Source organism: Bubalus kerabau, chromosome 3 (genome assembly GCF_029407905.1).
Source record: "Bubalus kerabau isolate K-KA32 ecotype Philippines breed swamp buffalo chromosome 3, PCC_UOA_SB_1v2, whole genome shotgun sequence".
In the NCBI taxonomy this organism is placed as follows: Eukaryota; Metazoa; Chordata; class Mammalia; order Artiodactyla; family Bovidae; genus Bubalus; species Bubalus kerabau.
Window position 1 is genome coordinate 7045134 of NC_073626.1, and position 19290 is coordinate 7064423.

General features: G+C 39.9%; 2 protein-coding genes and 1 non-coding gene across 5 annotated transcripts in view; all 3 read right to left on the minus strand.

Moving 5' to 3' along the window:
• The window catches only part of MAK (male germ cell associated kinase), a 50518-nt gene extending 33798 nt beyond the window's left edge, over positions 1 to 16720 (minus strand). For all 3 annotated transcript variants that reach the window (XM_055570564.1, XM_055570563.1, XM_055570565.1), the window contains exons 1-3: positions 16481 to 16720; positions 11878 to 11932; positions 10476 to 10597 (exon numbers count right to left, since the gene is read on the minus strand). In XM_055570564.1, coding sequence (XP_055426539.1) covers positions 10476 to 10597; positions 11878 to 11932; positions 16481 to 16581 — 278 coding nt within the window. In that variant the 5' untranslated portion in view covers positions 16582 to 16720. The remainder of the gene's footprint in view (positions 1 to 10475; positions 10598 to 11877; positions 11933 to 16480) is intronic.
• Positions 1 to 19290, minus strand: part of C3H6orf52 (chromosome 3 C6orf52 homolog) — a 155106-nt gene that overhangs the window by 77898 nt on the left and 57918 nt on the right. The window lies entirely within an intron of this gene.
• Positions 12413 to 12484, minus strand: TRNAC-GCA (transfer RNA cysteine (anticodon GCA)). The gene has a single exon. It is a non-coding gene; the product is annotated as a tRNA-Cys (tRNA).

A 19290-nucleotide genomic window follows, 5' to 3' on the forward strand; every position in this document is an offset into this window, starting at 1 on the left:
TTGTAAAAAGAATGGTATATACTGAAGGTACAGTCATAGAATCTGACACAATGTTTTGTGCACGGGTCTTCAGCTGAAATGGAAAAGGTTACTTGAATAGGAAAGGCTTGTAAATTAATCCTCATAAACAATATTTCAGGAAGTTAAGCTACCAAAAACAGTGTCAAAATGGCACTTACCCTCAAATAGCCCTTTTACCATGTACAATCGTTAGTACTTTCGTTTATACTTTTTTCTTCTTTCTTCTTTTTTAAATTATGAAAGCACGATAACACATTTATAGGAGACTTGGAAATAAGTTGTACTTTTATACTTGGAAATAATATTCTAAACAATATCATTTTTATTTCCATTTAATTTAGAAATCCAGAATAGAATCATGAAATTCCAAAGCTGAGGAGGAGCCAAGATGGCGGAGGAGTAGGACGGGGAGAACACTTTCTCCCCCACAAATTCATCAAAAGAGCATTTAAACATCGAGTAAATTCCACAAAACAACTTCCGAATGCCGGCAGAGGACATCAGGCACCCAGAAAAGCAGCCCAACTCTTCGAAAGGAGGTAGGAAATAATATAAAAGACAAAAAAAGAGACAAAAGAGGGAGGGACGGAGTTCCGTCCCGGGAAGGGAGTCTTAAAAAGAGAGAAGTTTCCAAACACCAGGAAACCCTCTCACTGCCGAATCTGTGCCGAGCTTTGGAAGCACAGAGGGCAACATAAAAGGGAGGGGAAAAAAAAAAATAAACAATTAAAAATCGCGGATTGTGAGCCCTACGGGAACTCCCCCAGCGGAGAAGCAGCGCAGACGCCTGCACACGCCATTAGCAAGCGGGGGCTGGGCAGGGAAGTGCGGCGCGGGCTGTGTCCCTTAGAGTAAGAATCGGGCCGAATGTCCTGAGCGCTATCTGAGCGAAATAATTTGGGCTAGCAAACCAGACTGTGGGATATCTACCACGCGAAAAGCCAGCCCTAACCTAAGGCACCGCCAGGCCCGCGCACAGAACAAAGGACTGAACAGAGATAGCCGGCTGCAGACCTCCCCCTCCGGTGACAGGCAACCAGAGCCGGAAGGGGGCAATCGCAGCCCCAGAGAGACACTATCTATAAAACTGTAAGCAGGCTTCTTTGCTAACTAAAACTTCTTGGGGGTCTGGACGGTCAACATCTGCCTGAGAAGGTGCGCCGGTTTTACACCCAGATAACCGAGTGGCGGGGAGGCGATAAGTCGCAGCATTGGCGCCCGCCAAGCACCTCATCGCCTGAGCTGCTCGACCTGGGAAGAACACAAAACGCAGGCCCAACCGAGTCTGCGCCTCTGAGGACTACCCGAGTGCCTGAACCTGAGCGGCTTGGACCTGGGAGCTCAGTCCAGGGCCGGCCTCTGATTGTTCCCGGCAGAACAACCTAGAGCCCAAGCAGTGTGGGCAGGGAGGTTACACGCGCCGTGAGCGGGGGCAGACCCAGTGTGGCCGAGGCACTTCGAGCGCACGCCAGTGTTATCTGTTTGCAGCATCCCTCCCTCCCTCCCCACAGCGCAGCTGAACAAGTGAGCCTAAATTAAAAAAAAAAAAAAAAATAGGGTCCTCCACCGTCCCCTTTGTGTCAGGGCGGGAACCAGACACTGAAGAGACCAGCAAACAGAAGAAGCTCTAACAGAGGGAAACGCCTTGGAAGCTACAGGCCATAGATTAAAACCCTGTGGTTACTACGGATTACATAGGAAGGGGCCTATAGATCTTGAGAAATATAAGTCGGACTAAGGAACTGCCAAAAATGAACTGAACCCACAATACTCACAACAAAACCAGAGAAAGACCTAGATATATTTTTACTATTTTTACGATCAATCTTTCTTTCTTTCTTTTTTTTTTTTTTAATTAAAAAAAAATTTTTTTTTAAGTCCTCTATTGTCCTTTAATTTTCACTTTTATAACTATTACTTTGCAAAAAAAAAAAAAAGACCCTATTTTTTTTTTTTCTTCTTCAGCAAACTTCATATATATATTTTATAATTTTTTGACCGTGGTTTTTTTTTTTTTTTTTTTTCTTTTTTCTTTAACATTGCATTTTTGAAATTCCAAACTCTACTCTAGATTTTTAATTTTAGCCTTTTGATATATGTTATCAATTTTGTACCTATAGTTTTTTTCATAATTGCTGTGACTTTTTTTTTTTTCCTCTGTTTCTTTCTCTTCTTCTTTTATATAACATCGTATATCTGCAATTCCAAACTCTACTCAAGATTTTTAATTTATGCTTTTTGGTATTTGATATCAATTTTGTACCTGTATTTTCTTTATAATTTTTGCGACATTGTTTTTGTTGGTTTGTTTGTTTTCTCTCTTTATTTTTCTTCTTCTTCTTTTTATTTATTTTTTTTTTTAACGTTGTATTTTTGAAATTCCAAACTCTACTCTGGATTTTTAATTTTTGCTGTTTGGTATTAGTTATCAATTTTGTACCTGTAGTTTCTTTATTACTTTCACGACCTTGTTTGTTTTTCTTTGTTCGTTTTTTCTCTCTTTCTTTTCCTTCTCCTTTTCATTAACATCGCATTTTTGAAATTCCAAACTCTACTCTAATTTCTAATTTTTGTTTTTATGTATTTGTTACCAATTTTGTACCTTTAAGAACCCAATCTTCAGGACCCATTTTTCACTAGTGTACGAGATTACTGGCTTGACTGCTCTCTCTCCCTTTGGACTCTCCATTTTCTCCACCAGGTCACCTGTATCTCCTCCCTAACCCCTCTCTACTCTACCCAACTCTGTGAATTTCTGTGTGTTCCAGACGGTGGAGAACACTTAAGGAACTGATTACTGGCTGGATCTGTCTCCCGCCTTTTCATTTCCCCCTTTTATCCTTCTGGCCACCTCTGTCTCCTGCCTCCTTCTTCTCTTCCCTGTATAACTCCGTGAACATCTCTGAGTGGTCCAGTTGTGGAGCGCACATAAGGAAGTGACTACTGGCTAGCCCACTCTCTCCACTATTGATTCCACCTCATCTCATTTGGGTCACCTCTAACTCCCTCCTCCCTCTTCTCTTCTCCATGTAATGCTGTGAACCTCTCTGAGTGACCCTCACAGTAGAGAAACTTTTCATCTTTAACGTAGATGTTTTATCAGTGGTGCTGGATAGAAGGAGAAGTTTTGAAACTACTGTAAAATTAAGACCGATAACTGGAAGTAGGAGGCTTAAGTCCAATCCCTGACTCCAGGGAACTCCTGACTCCAAGGAACATTAATTGACAGGAGCTCATCAAACGCCTCCATACCGACACTGAAACCAAGCACCACACAAGGGCCAACAAGTTCCAGGGAAAGACATAACAAGCAAATTCTCCAGCAACAAAGGAACACAGCCCTGAGCTTCAAGATACAGGCTGCCCAAAGTCACCCCAAAACCATAGACATCTCATAACTCATTACTGGACATTTCATTACACTCCAGAGAGAAGAAATACAGCTCCATCCACCAGAACATCGACACAAGCTTCCCTAACCAGGAAACCTTGACAAGCCACCTGTACAAACCCACACACAGCGAGGAAACGCCACAATAAAGAGAACTCCACAAACTGCCAGAATACAGAAAGGACACCCCAAACTCAGCAATTTAAACAAGATGAAGAGACAGAGGAATAGCCAGCAGATAAAGGAACAGGATAAATGCCCACCAAACCAAACAAAAGAGGAAGAGATAGGGAATCTACCTGATAAAGAATTCCGAATAATGATAGTGAAATTGATCCAAAATCTTGAAATTAAAATGGAATCACAGATAAATAGCTTGGAGGCAAGGATTGAGAAGATGCAAGAAAGGTTTAACAAGGACTTAGAAGAAATAAAAAAGAGTCAATATATAATGAATAATGCAATAAGTGAAATTAAAAACACTCTGGAGGCAACAAATAGTAGAATAACAGAGGCAGAAGATAGGATTAGTGAATTAGAAGATAGAATGGTAGAAATAAATGAATCAGAGAGGATAAAAGAAAAACGAATTAAAAGAAATGAGGACAATCTCAGAGACCTCCAGGACAATATTAAACGCTACAACATTCGAATCATAGGGGTCCCAGAAGAAGAAGACAAAAAGAAAGACCATGAGAAAATACTTGAGGAGATAATAGTTGAAAACTTCCCTAAAATGGGGAAGGAAATAATCACCCAAGTCCAAGAAACCCAGAGAGTCCCAAACAGGATAAACCCAAGGCGAAACACCCCAAGACACATAGTAATCAAATTAACAAAGATCAAACACAAAGAACAAATATTAAAAGCAGCAAGGGAAAAACAACAAATAACACACAAGGGAATTCCCATAAGGATAACAGCTGATCTTTCAATAGAAACTCTTCAAGCCAGGAGGGAATGGCAAGACATACTTAAAATGATGAAAGAAAATAATCTACAGCCCAGATTATTGTACCCAGCAAGGATCTCATTCAAGTATGAAGGAGAAATCAAAAGCTTTTCAGACAAGCAAAAGCTGAGAGAATTCTGCACCACCAAACCAGCTCTCCAACAAATACTAAAGGATATTCTCTAGACAGGAAACACAAAAATTGTGTATAAATTCGAACCCAAAACAATAAAGTAAATGGCAACGGGGTCATACTTATCAGTAATTACCTTAAACGTAAATGGGTTGAATGCCCCAACCAAAAGACAAAGACTGGCTGAATGGATACAAAAACAAGACCCCTGCATATGTTGTCTACAAGAGACCCACCTCAAAACAGGGGACACATACAGACTGAAAGTGAAGGGCTGGAAAAAGATTTTCCATGCGAATAGGGACCAAAAGAAAGCAGGAGTAGCAATACTCATATCAGATAAAATAGACTTTAAAACAAAGACTGTGAAAAGAGACAAAGATGGTCACTACATAATGATCAAAGGATCAATCCAAGAAGAAGATATAACAATTATAAATATATATGCACCCAACACGGGAGCACCGCAGTATGTAAGACAAATGCTAACAAGTATGAAAGAAGAAATTAACAATAACACAATAATAGTGGGAGACTTTAATACCCCACTCACACCTATGGATAGATCAACTAAACAGAAAATTAACAAGGAAACACAAACTTTAAACGATACAATAGACCAGTTAGACCTAATTGATATCTATAGGACATTTCATCCCAAAACAATGAATTTCACCTTCTTCTCAAGCGCACATGGAACCTTCTCCAGGATAGATCACATCCTGGGCCATAAAGCTAGCCTTGGTAAATTCAAAAAAATAGAAATCATTCCAAGCATCTTTTCTGACCACAATGCAGTAAGATTAGATCTCAATTACAGGAGAAAAACTATTAAAAAATCCAACATATGGAGGCTGAACAACACGCTGCTGAATAACCAACAAATCACAGAAGAAATCAAAAAAGAAATCAAAATTTGCATAGAAACGAATGAAAATGAAAACACAACAACCCAAAACCTGTGGGACACGGTAAAAGCAGTCCTAAGGGGAAAGTTCATAGCAATACAGGCACACCTCAAGAAACAAGAAAAAAGTCAAATAAATAACCTAACTCTACACCTAAAGCAACTAGAAAAGGAAGAAATGAAGAACCCCAGGGTTAGTAGAAGGAAAGAAATCTTAAAAATTAGAGCAGAAATAAATGCAAAAGAAACAAAAGAGACCATAGCTAAAATCAACAAAACCAAAAGCTGGTTCTTTGAAAGGATAAATAAAATTGACAAACCATTAGCCAGACTCATCAAGAAACAAAGGGAGAAAAATCAAATCAATAAAATTAGAAATGAAAATGAAGAGATCACAACAGACAACACAGAAATACAAAGGATCATAAGAGACTACTATCAACAATTATATGCCAATAAAATGGACAACGTGGAAGAAATGGACAAATTCTTAGAAAAGTACAACTTTCCAAAACTCGATCAGGAAGAAATAGAAAATCTTAACAGACCCATCACAAGCACGGAAATTGAAACTGTAATCAAAAATCTTCCAGCAAACAAAAGCCCAGGTCCAGACGGCTTCACAGCTGAATTCTACCAAAAATTTAGAGAAGAGCTAACACCTATCCTGCTCAAACTCTTCCAGAAAATTGCAGAGGATGGTAAACTTCCAAACTCATTCTATGAGGCCACCATCACCCTAATACCAAAACCTGACAAAGATCCCACAAAAAAAGAAAACTACAGGCCAATATCACTGATGAACATAGATGCAAAAATCCTTAACAAAATTCTAGCAATCAGAATCCAACAACACATTAAAAAGATCATACACCATGACCAAGTGGGCTTTATCCCAGGGATGCAAGGATTCTTCAATATCTGCAAATCAATCAATGTAATACACCACATTAACAAATTGAAAAATAAAAACCATATGATTATCTCAATAGATGCAGAGAAAGCCTTTGACAAAATTCAACATCCATTTATGATCAAAACTCTCCAGAAAGCAGGAATAGAAGGAACATACCTCAACATAATCAAAGCTATATATGACAAACCCACAGCAAACATTATCCTCAATGGTGAAAAATTGAAAGCATTTCCTCTAAAGTCAGGAACAAGACAAGGGTGCCCACTTTCACCATTACTATTCAACATAGTTTTGGAAGTTTTGGCCACAGCAATCAGAGCAGAAAAAGAAATAAAAGGAATCCAAATTGGAAAAGAAGAAGTAAAGCTCTCACTGTTTGCAGATGACATGATCCTCTACATAGAAAACCCTAAAGACTCCACCAGAAAATTACTAGAACTAATCAATGACTATAGTAAAGTTGCAGGATATAAAATCAACACACAGAAATCCCTTGCATTCCTATACACTAATAATGAGAAAACAGAAAGAGAAATTAAGGAAACAATTCCATTCACCATTGCAACGGAAAGAATAAAATACTTAGGAATATATCTACCTAAAGAAACTAAAGACCTATATATAGAAAACTATAAAACACTGGTGAAAGAAATCAAAGAGGACACTAACAGATGGAGAAATATACCATGTTCATGGATTGGAAGAATCAATGTAGTGAAAATGAGTATACTACCCAAAGCAATCTATAGATTCAACGCAATCCCTATCAAGCTACCAACAGCATTCTTCACAGAGCTAGAACAAATAATTTCACAATTTGTATGGAAAAACAAAAAACCTCGAATAGCCAAAGCGATCTTGAGAAAGAAGAATGGAACTGGAGGAATCCACCTACCTGACTTCAGGCTCTACTACAAAGCCACAGTTATCAAGACAGTATGGTACTGGCACAAAGACAGAAATATAGATCAATGGAACAAAATAGAAAGCCCAGAGATAAATCCACGCACATATGGACACCTTATCTTCGACAAAGGAGGCAAGAATATACAATGGATTAAAGACAATCTCTTTAACAAGTGGTGCTGGGAACTCTGGTCAACCACTTGTAAAAGAATGAAACTAGAACACTTTCTAACACCATACACAAAAATAAACTCAAAATGGATTAAAGATCTAAACGTAAGACCAGAAACTATAAAACTCCTAGAGGAGAACATAGGCAAAACACTCTCTGACATACATCACAGCAGGATCCTCTATGACCCACCTCCCAGAATATTGGAAATAAAAGCAAAAATAAACAAATGGGACCTAATTAACCTTAAAAGCTTCTGCACATCAAAGGAAACTATTAGCAAGGTGAAAAGACAGCCTTCAGAATGGGAGAAGATAATAGCAAATGAAGCAACTGACAAACAACTAATCTCGAGAATATACAAGCAACTCCTACAGCTCAACTCCAGAAAAATAAATGACCCAATCAAAAAATGGGCCAAAGAACTAAATAGACATTTCTCCAAAGAAGACATAAAGATGGCTAACAAACACATGAAAAGATGCTCAACATCACTCATTATCAGAGAAATGCAAATCAAAACCACTATGAGGTACCATTTCACACCAGTCAGAATGGCTGCGATCCAAAAGTCTACAAGTAATAAATGCTGGAGAGGGTGTGGAGAAAAGGGAACCCTCTTACACTGTTGGTGGGAATGCAAACTAGTGCAGCCACTATGGAGAACAGTGTGGAGATTCCTTAAAAAACTGGAAATAGACATGCCTTATGATCCAGCAATCCCACTGCTGGGCATACACACAGAGAAAACCAGAAGGGAAAGAGACACGAGTACCCCAATGTTCATCGCAGCACTGTTTATAATAGCCAGGACATGGAAGCAACCTAGATGTCCATCAGCAGACGAATGGATAAGAAAGCTGTGGTACATATACACAATGGAGTATTATTCAGCCATTAAAAAGAATACATTTGAATCAGTTCTAATGAGGTGGATGAAACTGGAGCCTATTATACAGAGTGAAGTAAGCCAGAAAGAAAAACACCAATACAGTATACTAACGCATATATATGGAATTTAGAAAGATGGTAACAATAACCCTGTGTACGAGACAGCAAAAGAGACACTGATGTATAGAACAGTCTTATGGACTCTGTGGGAGAGGGAGAGGGTGGGAAGATTTGGGAGAATGGCATTGAAACATGTGTAACATCATGTATGAAATGAGTTGCCAGTCCAGGTTCGATGCACGATACTGGATGCTTGGGGCTGGTGCACTGGGACGACCCAGAGGGATGGAATGGGGAGGGAGGAGGGAGGAGGGTTCAGGATGGGGAACACATGTATACCTGTGGCGGATTCATTTTGATATTTGGCAAATCTAATACAGTTATGTAAAGTTTAAAAATAAAATAAAATTAAAAAAAAAAAAAGAAAAAAAAAAAAAGAAATTCCAAAGCTGACTCTTTTTTAGTGCTCATTTGCAATTGTATTAATTACTTGCAGCAACAGGTTTATATATTTTTTAAAAATCAGATGAATATATTTGTTATATTTATATGTGCTTAATTTTTTCTTCAAAATTATATCTCAACATATCTTGTTTATCACCTTATATATTTAAAAGAGCATAAATTATTATTCAAAGCCAAAAAGATTACCCATAATCATACTACCTGATGAATAAACTATATTGATTTTTCAGTATTCTAATCCAGTCATAATTCACATGTACAATTCTTATATAAGATGTCAGTGTATACATAAATATAATTTTGGTTTCTGTTTTTATGGGGTCACTGAGGGTCAGACACGACTGAGTGACTTCACTTTCACTTTTCACTTTTATGCATTGGAGAAGGAAATGGCAACCCACTCCAGTGTTCTTGCCTGGAGAATCCCAGGGACGAGGGAGCCTGGTGGGCTGCCGTCTATGGGGTCGCACAGAGTCAGACACGACTGACGTGACTTAGCAGCAGCAGCAGCAGCAAGCACTTTCATAATCTTCATAGTTATCACTTCTAATGGCTACAAAATAATTACATCAGTATTATCCATTATAATTACCAACCTCTTCTCCCCTTGATAGTTACTTATTTTAAATAGTTCAGAGATAGGTGAAGCTTTGTATAGTCATTTAACAGAATATTCTAACTGTGGTCACTATGGATATTATGTATCAGCATTAAAAAAAAAACCTGTAAGTGGATAAATCAAATAAGAAATGTATCACCACTAAAATTACAACTACATATAAAGCACGCATGCCTGCATACAGGGGCTAGGAAGAACTTGAGAAGAATAAACACTGATTTGAGAGGTAGAGGTTTTCTTTACTTTTAACTGCTATTAATGTCATAATGCTATCAGCCTGGAACATAACATATATTCAGTATTTTTGAAAGAAGGAAAAATAGGATTAAAGAAAAATTCAATCTTCATCCTTAGAAATTGAGAAAGTGTGTATGTGTGTGTGTGTGGGTGGAAGAAACACAGAGAGAGAAATCAGCATCAATCCACTGGGAAATTCATCTCATATTTTAGGATCTTTTGCTGAACGCCTCTGGCTTTAAAGACAGGCAAAATGGACATTAAAATCCAGATGTGATCAGTAGCTACCATGAGTTGTTTCCACGCTCATGGCACATGACTGAAAACTGCCCTTGTTTAGAGATCCTGTCCGTATGTTTAAAAGGAGAATTTTCCTGGTGTTGGTAACACGTTGTTTTCATTCACTTAAGCATTCTAATGAACCAGTTTATTAGGTCCTTTCTTAAAACCAACTTCATTCTTTCCTCATTCCTTAATTAATCTTCACAAGATGCATGGGAGAGCAAGGTAGATGCTCTTCTCAGTTTTGCCCAAGGCCAGCTTTATTACTGAGTATTAAACTATAGATTTTGTTTCAAAAACTATAGATAGTGTGTTTATACGAAATATTTATCTTGACTTCTAAGAGATTACAACAGAAAAATGATGGTTCTTCTCCAATTAGACATTATCTTTTCATAAAGATAACAGCTAATTTAGAGCTACCACTTGGACCTGTATATTGCAAAGTGGGATATATTGAAGGGCTCCTAAGGGACTGAGGGAGGAGACAGTAAGGCAAAACTTAATTTTCATAAAGACATACCTGTCTTTCATTAATTGATAGAGGTTTTCTTTCATATATTCAAATATAAAATAAAGATGGTCATTTTCTCTGATAACTTCTTTCAGTTTGATCACATTGGCATGATTAAGTTTCTTCAGAGACTGCAACAGAGCAAGTAAATATGAAAAATTGTTAAGGCAAAGGTACCAAATCTGGCAAAATCTCAACAATGCTAGGTAGGATAATTACATAATTTTTCATTTCTTCTAAATTCGTTAATGAATTATGTTTTAATACCTATAATATTTTACACATCTTAAAAACATCTTAGAACACCTATTTAGAGTAAGCAGAAAGGGCTTCCCTGGTGGCTTAGGGATAAAGAATCTGTCTGGGAACCAGGAGACGTAGGTTCGATCCCGGGTCTGGGAAGAGCCCACGTGCCAAGGAGCAGCTAAGCCTGTGCAGCATGACTACGGAGCTGGTGTTCTGGAGCCCAGGAGCTGCAACTACCGAAGCCCGAGCACCCTGGTGCCTGTGCTCTGCAATGAGAGAAGCCATGGCAAGGAGAAGTCCATGCACCCACAAGTAGTGAGGAGTCCTCGCTCGCCGCAGCCAGAGCAAGCCCGAACAGCAACAAAGACCCAGCACAGCCAAAAATAAAGAAGTAAAATCTTAAAGTAAGCAGTGATTGTTTAAGGAATGAATATAAATGCAGAAATAAACCAGGTCAACAATAGCTATCAAGCATTTCAGTCTGTCAACTTTTTTTTTTTTCTTGGTCATTAAATAGGTTTAACCTTTCTTCTGACTTAACCTGTGTGCAATTCCATGCAAAAGTCTCCAAAAATGTATCCACATTGTACACATAAAATATAAAGAAATGGTATGCGGTAATTTAAAAAACTGTCTTTCCTTTGATAGTATGAATTAAAACGCTCTTTTAAAAGTGAGAGTGTACTTTCACGGCTATATTTAAAATGGATAACCAGCAAGGACCTCCTGTAGAGCACAGGGAACTCTGCTCAATGTTATCTGGCAGCCTGGATGGGAGGGGAGGTTTGGGGGAGAATACACATACATATACATGTATTTATGTGGCTGAGTCCCTCTGCTGTCCACCTGAAACTATCACAACATTGTTTGTTAATCGGCTATACCCTAATATAAAATTAAAAGTTTAGAAAAAATAATAAATGCAGATCACTGGCATTAAAAAAGTGAGTGTACTTTCAAATGTGAGGGTACAGGTATTTTCTGCTCTCCACTGACATTCTGATGAGAAATTAGGAAGATAAAGAAAAACATAAGAAATAGAATTATCTTTGGTCTGCTTCCCACAGAGAACGAAACAGTCTCCTTAGCTGCCATCCTCGGAAATGAGAGACGTGTGAGGTAGAACTGAGGTCTTCTCAGGTTCTTTTCATCTCTGGGGTTTTACCTTAACTTCTCTCAAGTTCATACATTCATCCCAAGAATAGAACTTTCTCTTCATTCTGAAATTAAAAAAGAAAAGTTGAGTGCCTGGGGACGGAGGGTGTGAAGACACAAATTACACTGCAGGCTTTCTCAGTCTATTATTAGTCTGCTTCAGGCAGGCTGTGTATCTGTCTTCCCTCCTCCTTAAAAGCAGATCATCTCCATTCTGCGCGTCTCAAGGCCACTTCAGCAGGCTCATGGCTGTGTCACTTCTTAGACAAATTACCTAATGACCCTCCGTGCCGCAAATTTCTTAGCTATGGCGTAGAAACCGCTGCATAAGAGACGCTTATTGTAAAAGGCTTAGGTCAGGACTCAGTAAATATTAGATGTTCCTATTTTTACCAGTATCTGTGAAAGTGAAAGTGAAAGTTAAGCCGCTCAGTTGTGTCCGACTCATTGCGACCCCATGAACTGTAGCCTACAGGCTCCCCTGTCCATGGGGTTTTCCAGGCAAGGGTATTGGAGTGGGTTGCCATTCCCTTCTCCAGGGCATCTTCCCAACCCAGGGATCGAACCTGGGTCTCCCGCATTGCAGGCAGACGCTTTACCATCTGAGCCAGCAGGGAAGCCCCACCAGTATCTGTGGTTGGCTACAATGAGATAAGAAGGGCATCACTGCTATTACTCCTAAAATACTCTTAGTGAATCCGAATTTCACTTATATGTATTCAGGTGCTAAAAATTGAGGGCTTACTGACTTACCAAAAGATACTTTTCAGTACTATAGCCATAAATGTCTTGCTGAAATGAAGAAAGTCCAGCACAGTGCTCAATTTGAAATAAAATACAAATCAATTCAAATACAGTATAAAAGTATTTTCATCAAGTGATCAGATCCATCCAAAACTGTACATATAATCTCTATGATTCTTAAAAAATAATTATAGAATTTTTAATCCAACCTTTAGAGGCTAGTTAACATATTCAAGTTCTTTTTCAAAATTTAGTACAAACTGAAACGTTTATTCTGAAAAATCTGTACCAGCTGCAATCCATATTTACTAACATGCTACTTTCTCCTCAACAGTTACTGCTTCTTATCAATACTACCTTAAAGTGATACAGGTATCTATATGCAACAAATATAGACGTTTCTTCACAAAACAATTATTGCAATTTCTTAGACCAATTTAAAGAAATTCATTTAATTGTAAGAAGTTAAACCAATTAGTTAGAATTCCTTTTAGACTCCCTGCCAGCTTCTCTTCCATTTATTTATTCATCCAACACCTACTACATGCCCGGATGATGAAATCGGGGATGGTTACCGGTGCTTCGCATCTCACAGGAAATCGACTTTAGTTAACACAAAATAGACATACAGATCAGCTTTGAGGATCATGAGATAAACTGGCCAGGCCTCAGGCCTTTGTGATGAGGCAGTGTTTCAGATGAGACCTGCAAGACAGAACGTGCCAGCCAGAGAAAGACAGCTGGAAAGAGCTTGGCTGGTTAGAAGAATGGAGAGAACTTTCACCTCAGGCTGATTCTTATTCCTTGAACGCCAGAAGCTGGCTTTCAGGGCTCTGAGGTCACCTTTCCTGTTCTGCTTTTTCTCCCATAGCACTGACCACCTTCTTACATACCATATAGTTAAATTATTACGTTTAGACCTTGTCCCCTCTCCTCAAGCACAGCAGCAAGCTCTCTGAGGACACCTCCACCTGCCTGATCAGTTTTTGTGACACAGTTTAAGTCTCAATAGATATTCACTAAATGGTGGCTTGATGGGTTTTGAAACCCACAGGTGGGGCTCCTGAGGAACTGTCCCACAAACAGGAGACCCTCTGGAATGGAACTGCCCCTCAGGTCTTTAAAGGACACAGGACTTAATAAATATTTGTTAATTTAATGTAGTGAGAGGGTCTTATCACCAGCCCCTAGAAGGACCATGGTATAGCTTTTTTTTTTTTTTTTTGCTTTTTTTTCCTGAAATGGCAGCAGATACTACAAGGTTTCTTACCAGTGACCTACAGTAAAATTTCCCAAAGGAAAATCTCTCCTGCTTCTAGGGCTTCATACATGCATATCTTTCATACATATCCTTAAAGCCTGGCTATGCTTCCCTCTCCTCTTGATAGCTTTTTCTCATTCTCAAGATCTCATTTTCTGTGGGAAGTCTTCCAAGATGATACCATAAGACCCAACCCTCATTCTCATTTTCTTATCCCTCTCTCCCTAGAAGCATTTGTGGATTTTATTCATGGATTTTATTGTAAATCTTTCCAGTCCTTTTAAAGATATTTTTGCACATAAATTTATTTGTATGTAATGAAGTATTTTTGTGAATTTACATAATCACTTAACCTATAACTAAGAATGATTTCATCTCATTTTGCCTGATACTTAAACCCTATTTATTACTTTTTTCTCTTATTGCACCAGTTAGGGTCTCCAGTACAATCTTGATCGGTACGGGATACAACAGGCATACTGGTCTTAAAACCAACTTTACGGGAAGTATCTGTAATATTTCACCTTTCAGGTCAGGGAAATTTCTTTTTATTCCCGTTTTTCATTTCAGTTATGTAAGCATGCTAAGTCACTTTAGTCGTATCCAACCCTTTGCTCATGAGGCTCCTCTGTCCATGGGGTTCTCCAGGCAAGAATGCTGGAGTGGGTTGCAGTGCCCTCATCCAGGGGAATCTTCCCAACCCAGGATCAAACCCACGTCTCTTAAGTCTCCTGCACTGGCGGAGGTTTCTGTACCACTAGCGCCGCCCGGGAAGCCCGTTCAGTCTACATTTGCTTACGTGATACTGATGGCTATTTGACAATACTTTATAAAAGGATTTCCTTATGTAGGTAATATTTTAGATCATGATATTGTAAAGTTTTTAACATTTGATAAATGTTTGTTAAAGCATTTAAATTTTGGATGATCATCCTTTGGTTGAAGTGGTAATCAGTTTCCAAGACTTGTGGCAGTGGAAGCCAGCTACCATGTCATGAGAACATTCAAGTGACGATCTGTAGAACCCCATATAGAGAGAAATTATCTTTATATAAATTTGTCTTTATATAAAAAAAAGAAATTTGGACAAAGAAATATGCATCAGGGGAAGCTGATGTGGGAGGCACATGGAGAGCAAATGCCATCGATAAGCCAAGGAAAAAGGCCGAGGAGAGATCCCTTCCTCCCAGCCCTCAGCAGGAACCAACCCTGCTGACACCTTGACTTCAGACTTGTAACCTTCCAACTGTCTCAATAAATCCTTACCGTTTAAGCCAACCAGCCTGTGCTTAAACTGGCACATACAGAAGTCCAGTCTGAGCCACAATGTGTCCCCCCAAATCTGCATCTTGAAGTCCTAACCTCCCGGTACCTCGGAGAATGACTGCATTTGGAGACAGACTTTACAGAGGTAATTAAGGTTAACTGAGGCCTTTGGGGTGGTTCCTAATTTGATATTACTGTGTCCTTATAGGAAGAGGAGATTAGGACCCAGACACACACAGACAGAAGACCAGGTGAACACACAGGGGAGAAGAGAACTGTCTGCAAGCTGGAGAGAGGGGTCTCAGGGGAAACCAAGCCTGCCAACAGCTCGCTCTCACACTTACAGCCTCCAGACTGTGGGAAAATAAATACGTAGCTTAAACCACCCAGTCTGGGGTACTTGGTGAGAGCAGCCCCAGCAAACTGACACGGCGAACCAGCTTGCAAGTGCGTACTCAGGCCCTGGCCCAGCCTGCAGACGACTGTGACCTTGGCCGACCTCTACCAACACCGCAGAGAGACCTGGAGCCGGAACCACAGCTGAACTGCTCCTAAATTCCTGACCCACAGAAACCATGAATTAATAAATATTTGTTCTTGTCTTAAATCACTAAGCTTTGGGGTAATTTTTTTTTAACGTATGATAGATATCAAATACAGTAGATTAAAGAAATAATTAAGTTACTAATTCCTCTATTTCATCAATAAGCTCGGGGAAATACCATATGCCATTCAGAACTCAATTTGATATTATGAATACCATCTGATTTTGAGGCCTGTTGTTTTAAAGAAATAATAAGCTCTACTCTGTACTCCACTTTAAGTGCTAAAAGAGAATTCTAAACATTACCTTCAGTCTCAGTTCAGATTTATCATGCATAAGAAGCAGAGCCCTAAATAGATAACTAATGGGAAGCTGCTGTGTAAAACAGGGAGCTCAACCTGGTGCCCTGGGACAACCTAGAGGGTGGGATGCCCTCGGGAGTGGGAGAGAGGTGCAAGACAGAGGGACCATATGCACACTTATGGCTGAGTCATGCTGATGTATGGCAGAAACCAACACAACCTTGTAAAGCAATTACCCTCCAATTAAAAATAAATACATTTTTTTCAAAAAGCAGAGCCCTTATATTTTTTGCTGGACAAACCAGAAAATTAAACTCATATACGTGGGGACTAGCAGAACTCCTTTTTCGCAGTGCTGTCTCCAGAATGGCATTCCACGATGGCCTACCAAGCGTGGGGTCTGGACCAGACTTTTCTCTGCGCTTGTATACGTTCTCAAGCAAGCAAAGGAGAGGAACAGAAAGACGGGTGAACGTGGCAGGGTCGCCCGCGGTACCTTTTGATGGCCACCAGCTCCCCGGACTCGTTGCTCTTGCCCATGAGCACGCTCCCGTACGTGCCGTCCCCCAGCTGTCTCATGGTCGTGTACCGGTTCATCTCGGAAGAATGATGCGGCGCAGGCTGTCCACGGGAAATGACGTCTTTGTTGTATATAAATATAAACGCGTCTTTTATTTTCACTCGTTTCTGCCCTTAGACCGTTGTTGCTACACTGGTGGCAGGTTTTGTCATCATTAAATACAGGTTCTTCCCCAAGATTCTGTAGGTTCATAAGATACAGCAGTAAGGAATCTGGCAAGGAAACGGTGCTTCCATTCTTATGAACACCCTGTAGAAAAAAACAAGAATAAAAGGAATGTTCATTAAAGAATCGCTTCCAAAAATGTACTGGTAACCTAGGAAAACTGTAAGATAAAGACTAATTGTTAAGCACGTGCCAACAAATCACTTGTGCCATGTGGAATGACGTTCACATATGACAGACTGATGAAAATCACTGCAGAATGCTTCATTTATTAATACACGGTACCATGTAATGAAACTGAACCCAATAAACACTGACTTAATGATGTTTGTGATTCCTTTTTTTTTTTTTTTTAAACTGACTATAATAGAATCTATGGGCTTCCCGGGTAGCTCAGCTGGTAAAGAATCCGCCTGCAATGCGGGAAACCTGGGTTCAATCCCTGGGTTGGGAAGATCCCCTAGAGGAAGGCATGGCAACCCGCTCTAGTATTCTTGCCTGGAGAATCCCCATGGACAGAGGAGCCTGGTGGGCTACAGTTCATGGGGTCTCAAAGAGTCGGACACAACTGAACGACACAGCAGCAATAGAATCTATATGAGTCCACATCAGCCTGTGGAAAATCAGATTCTCCACTATATCCATTCTTAGAATCAATTTTTGCATCATGTTTAATTTGGACCACAATCCCTTATGTGAAATTCCTGGGCCAGATGTGTTTGGTATCCAGGTACTTGCATATTTTAGAAAAGAAATAGAGGGTTTCCCTGCTAGCTCAGGGGTAAAGAATCCACCTGAAACACGAGACACAGGTTCGATCCCTGGGTCAGGAAGATCCCCTGGAGAAGGAGATGGCAACCCACTGCAGTATTCTTGCTTGGAAAATTCCATGGACAGAGGAGCCTGGTAGGCTACAGTCCATGGTGTCAAAAGAGTCAGACTTGGCTTAGCGACTAAACCACCAACCACAGAAAAGTAGGAGGGTACATAACATCTCCCAAAGAGCAGCTTAATGTGCCTGCGGAAAAATGTACAAGAAGCACACTAAGCAAAAGAATGAAGACCATAAGTGGCCTCGCATAGTTCGGGTCGTATTTTATTGCAAATGAATTTCCACAAATTAATTTCTGAAAATTCATCTTTCAGAGCTTTGTGGATTTCAAAACTACAGAAAAGGGGTTGTGGATGTGTATATATTAGAAGGGTACAGGTTTTGACAGGTTCTGATTTTATTACCACAATTAAAAAAACAAAACAAAACAAAACCAAAGCACATAATGCCATAGTACCTCCTTCATTACAACTGTGTTCAATAATTTCCTCCCACTCTTCTGTCTCAATTCAGCTTTCAAGGAACAATTTCTCATTTCATACCTGTTTATCATACTTATGTTGCTTTCAAAAATCTATCCTCCTGCTACAAGGCTGTATCTTAGCTGCAGAAGGTAAAAACATTTGGCACTATGGAAGGACATGGTTTGTTTTAAAATGCCTTTTATAGGGAATTCCCTGGAGGTCCAGTGGTTAGACACTGTGCTTTTGCTGTCAGGAGTCTGAGTTCCATCCATGGTTGGGGAACTAAGATCCAAAAAGTGGTGTGGTTCAGCCAAAAAAATAAAATTAAAATGCCTTTTATAATCTGATGCTTCAATCAATGATTATTTTTCTTTCACTGTAGCACTGCTCCTGCTGCTAAGTCACTTCAGTCGTGTCCGACTCTGTGCGACCCCATAGACGGCAGCCCACCAGGCTCCCCTGTCCCTGGAATTCTCCAGGCAAGAACACTGGAGTGGGTTGCCATTTCCTTCTCCAATGCATGAAAGTGAAAAGTGAAAGTGAAGTCGCTCAGTCGTATCCGACTCCTAGCAACCCCATGGACTGCAGCCCACCAGGCCCCTCCATCCATGGGATTTTCCAGGCAAGAGTACTGGAGTGGGGTGCCATTGCCTTCTCCGACTGTAGCACTACTTCCACAAAATAAAGTGACAGAAATTCCTTCTCTATTAGATGCAGAACTGTAGGAGCAACAAGAATACATTGTAACTGTCAAAGTACCCAAGGCTTCCAAAAATAGGCTTTTCTGCGGAAGCACAACAGAGAAGTGCACTGAACGACGCAGTTCCCTTTATACGGGACACATCTGTCCACAGGAAGCTCTGGAAGGACCTGTGGGGCTTTTAAATAACAGGGAGTGTGCTTTCGTTTGTTATTTATTTTACTTCATTACAGATAGCAACCCCTTCAAAGGCGCTTGAGTAGTTTAGGCCACACTGACTCTGTGGCCAGGATCTTGACAAAGAGATCTCAATAGTAAATTCCATCTCTATTTAGTGGTTCCTTCATCTGGAAGAATTGATGCCTTTGAACTGTGGTGTTGGAGAAGACCCTTGAGAGTCCCTTGGACTGCAAGGAGATCCAACCAGTCCATTCTAAAGGAGATCAGCCCTGGGATTTCTTTGGAAGGAATGATGCTGAAGCTGAAACTCCAGTACTTTGGCCACCTCATGTGAAGAGTTGACTCATTGGAAAAGACTCTGATGCTGGGAGGGATTGGGGGCAGG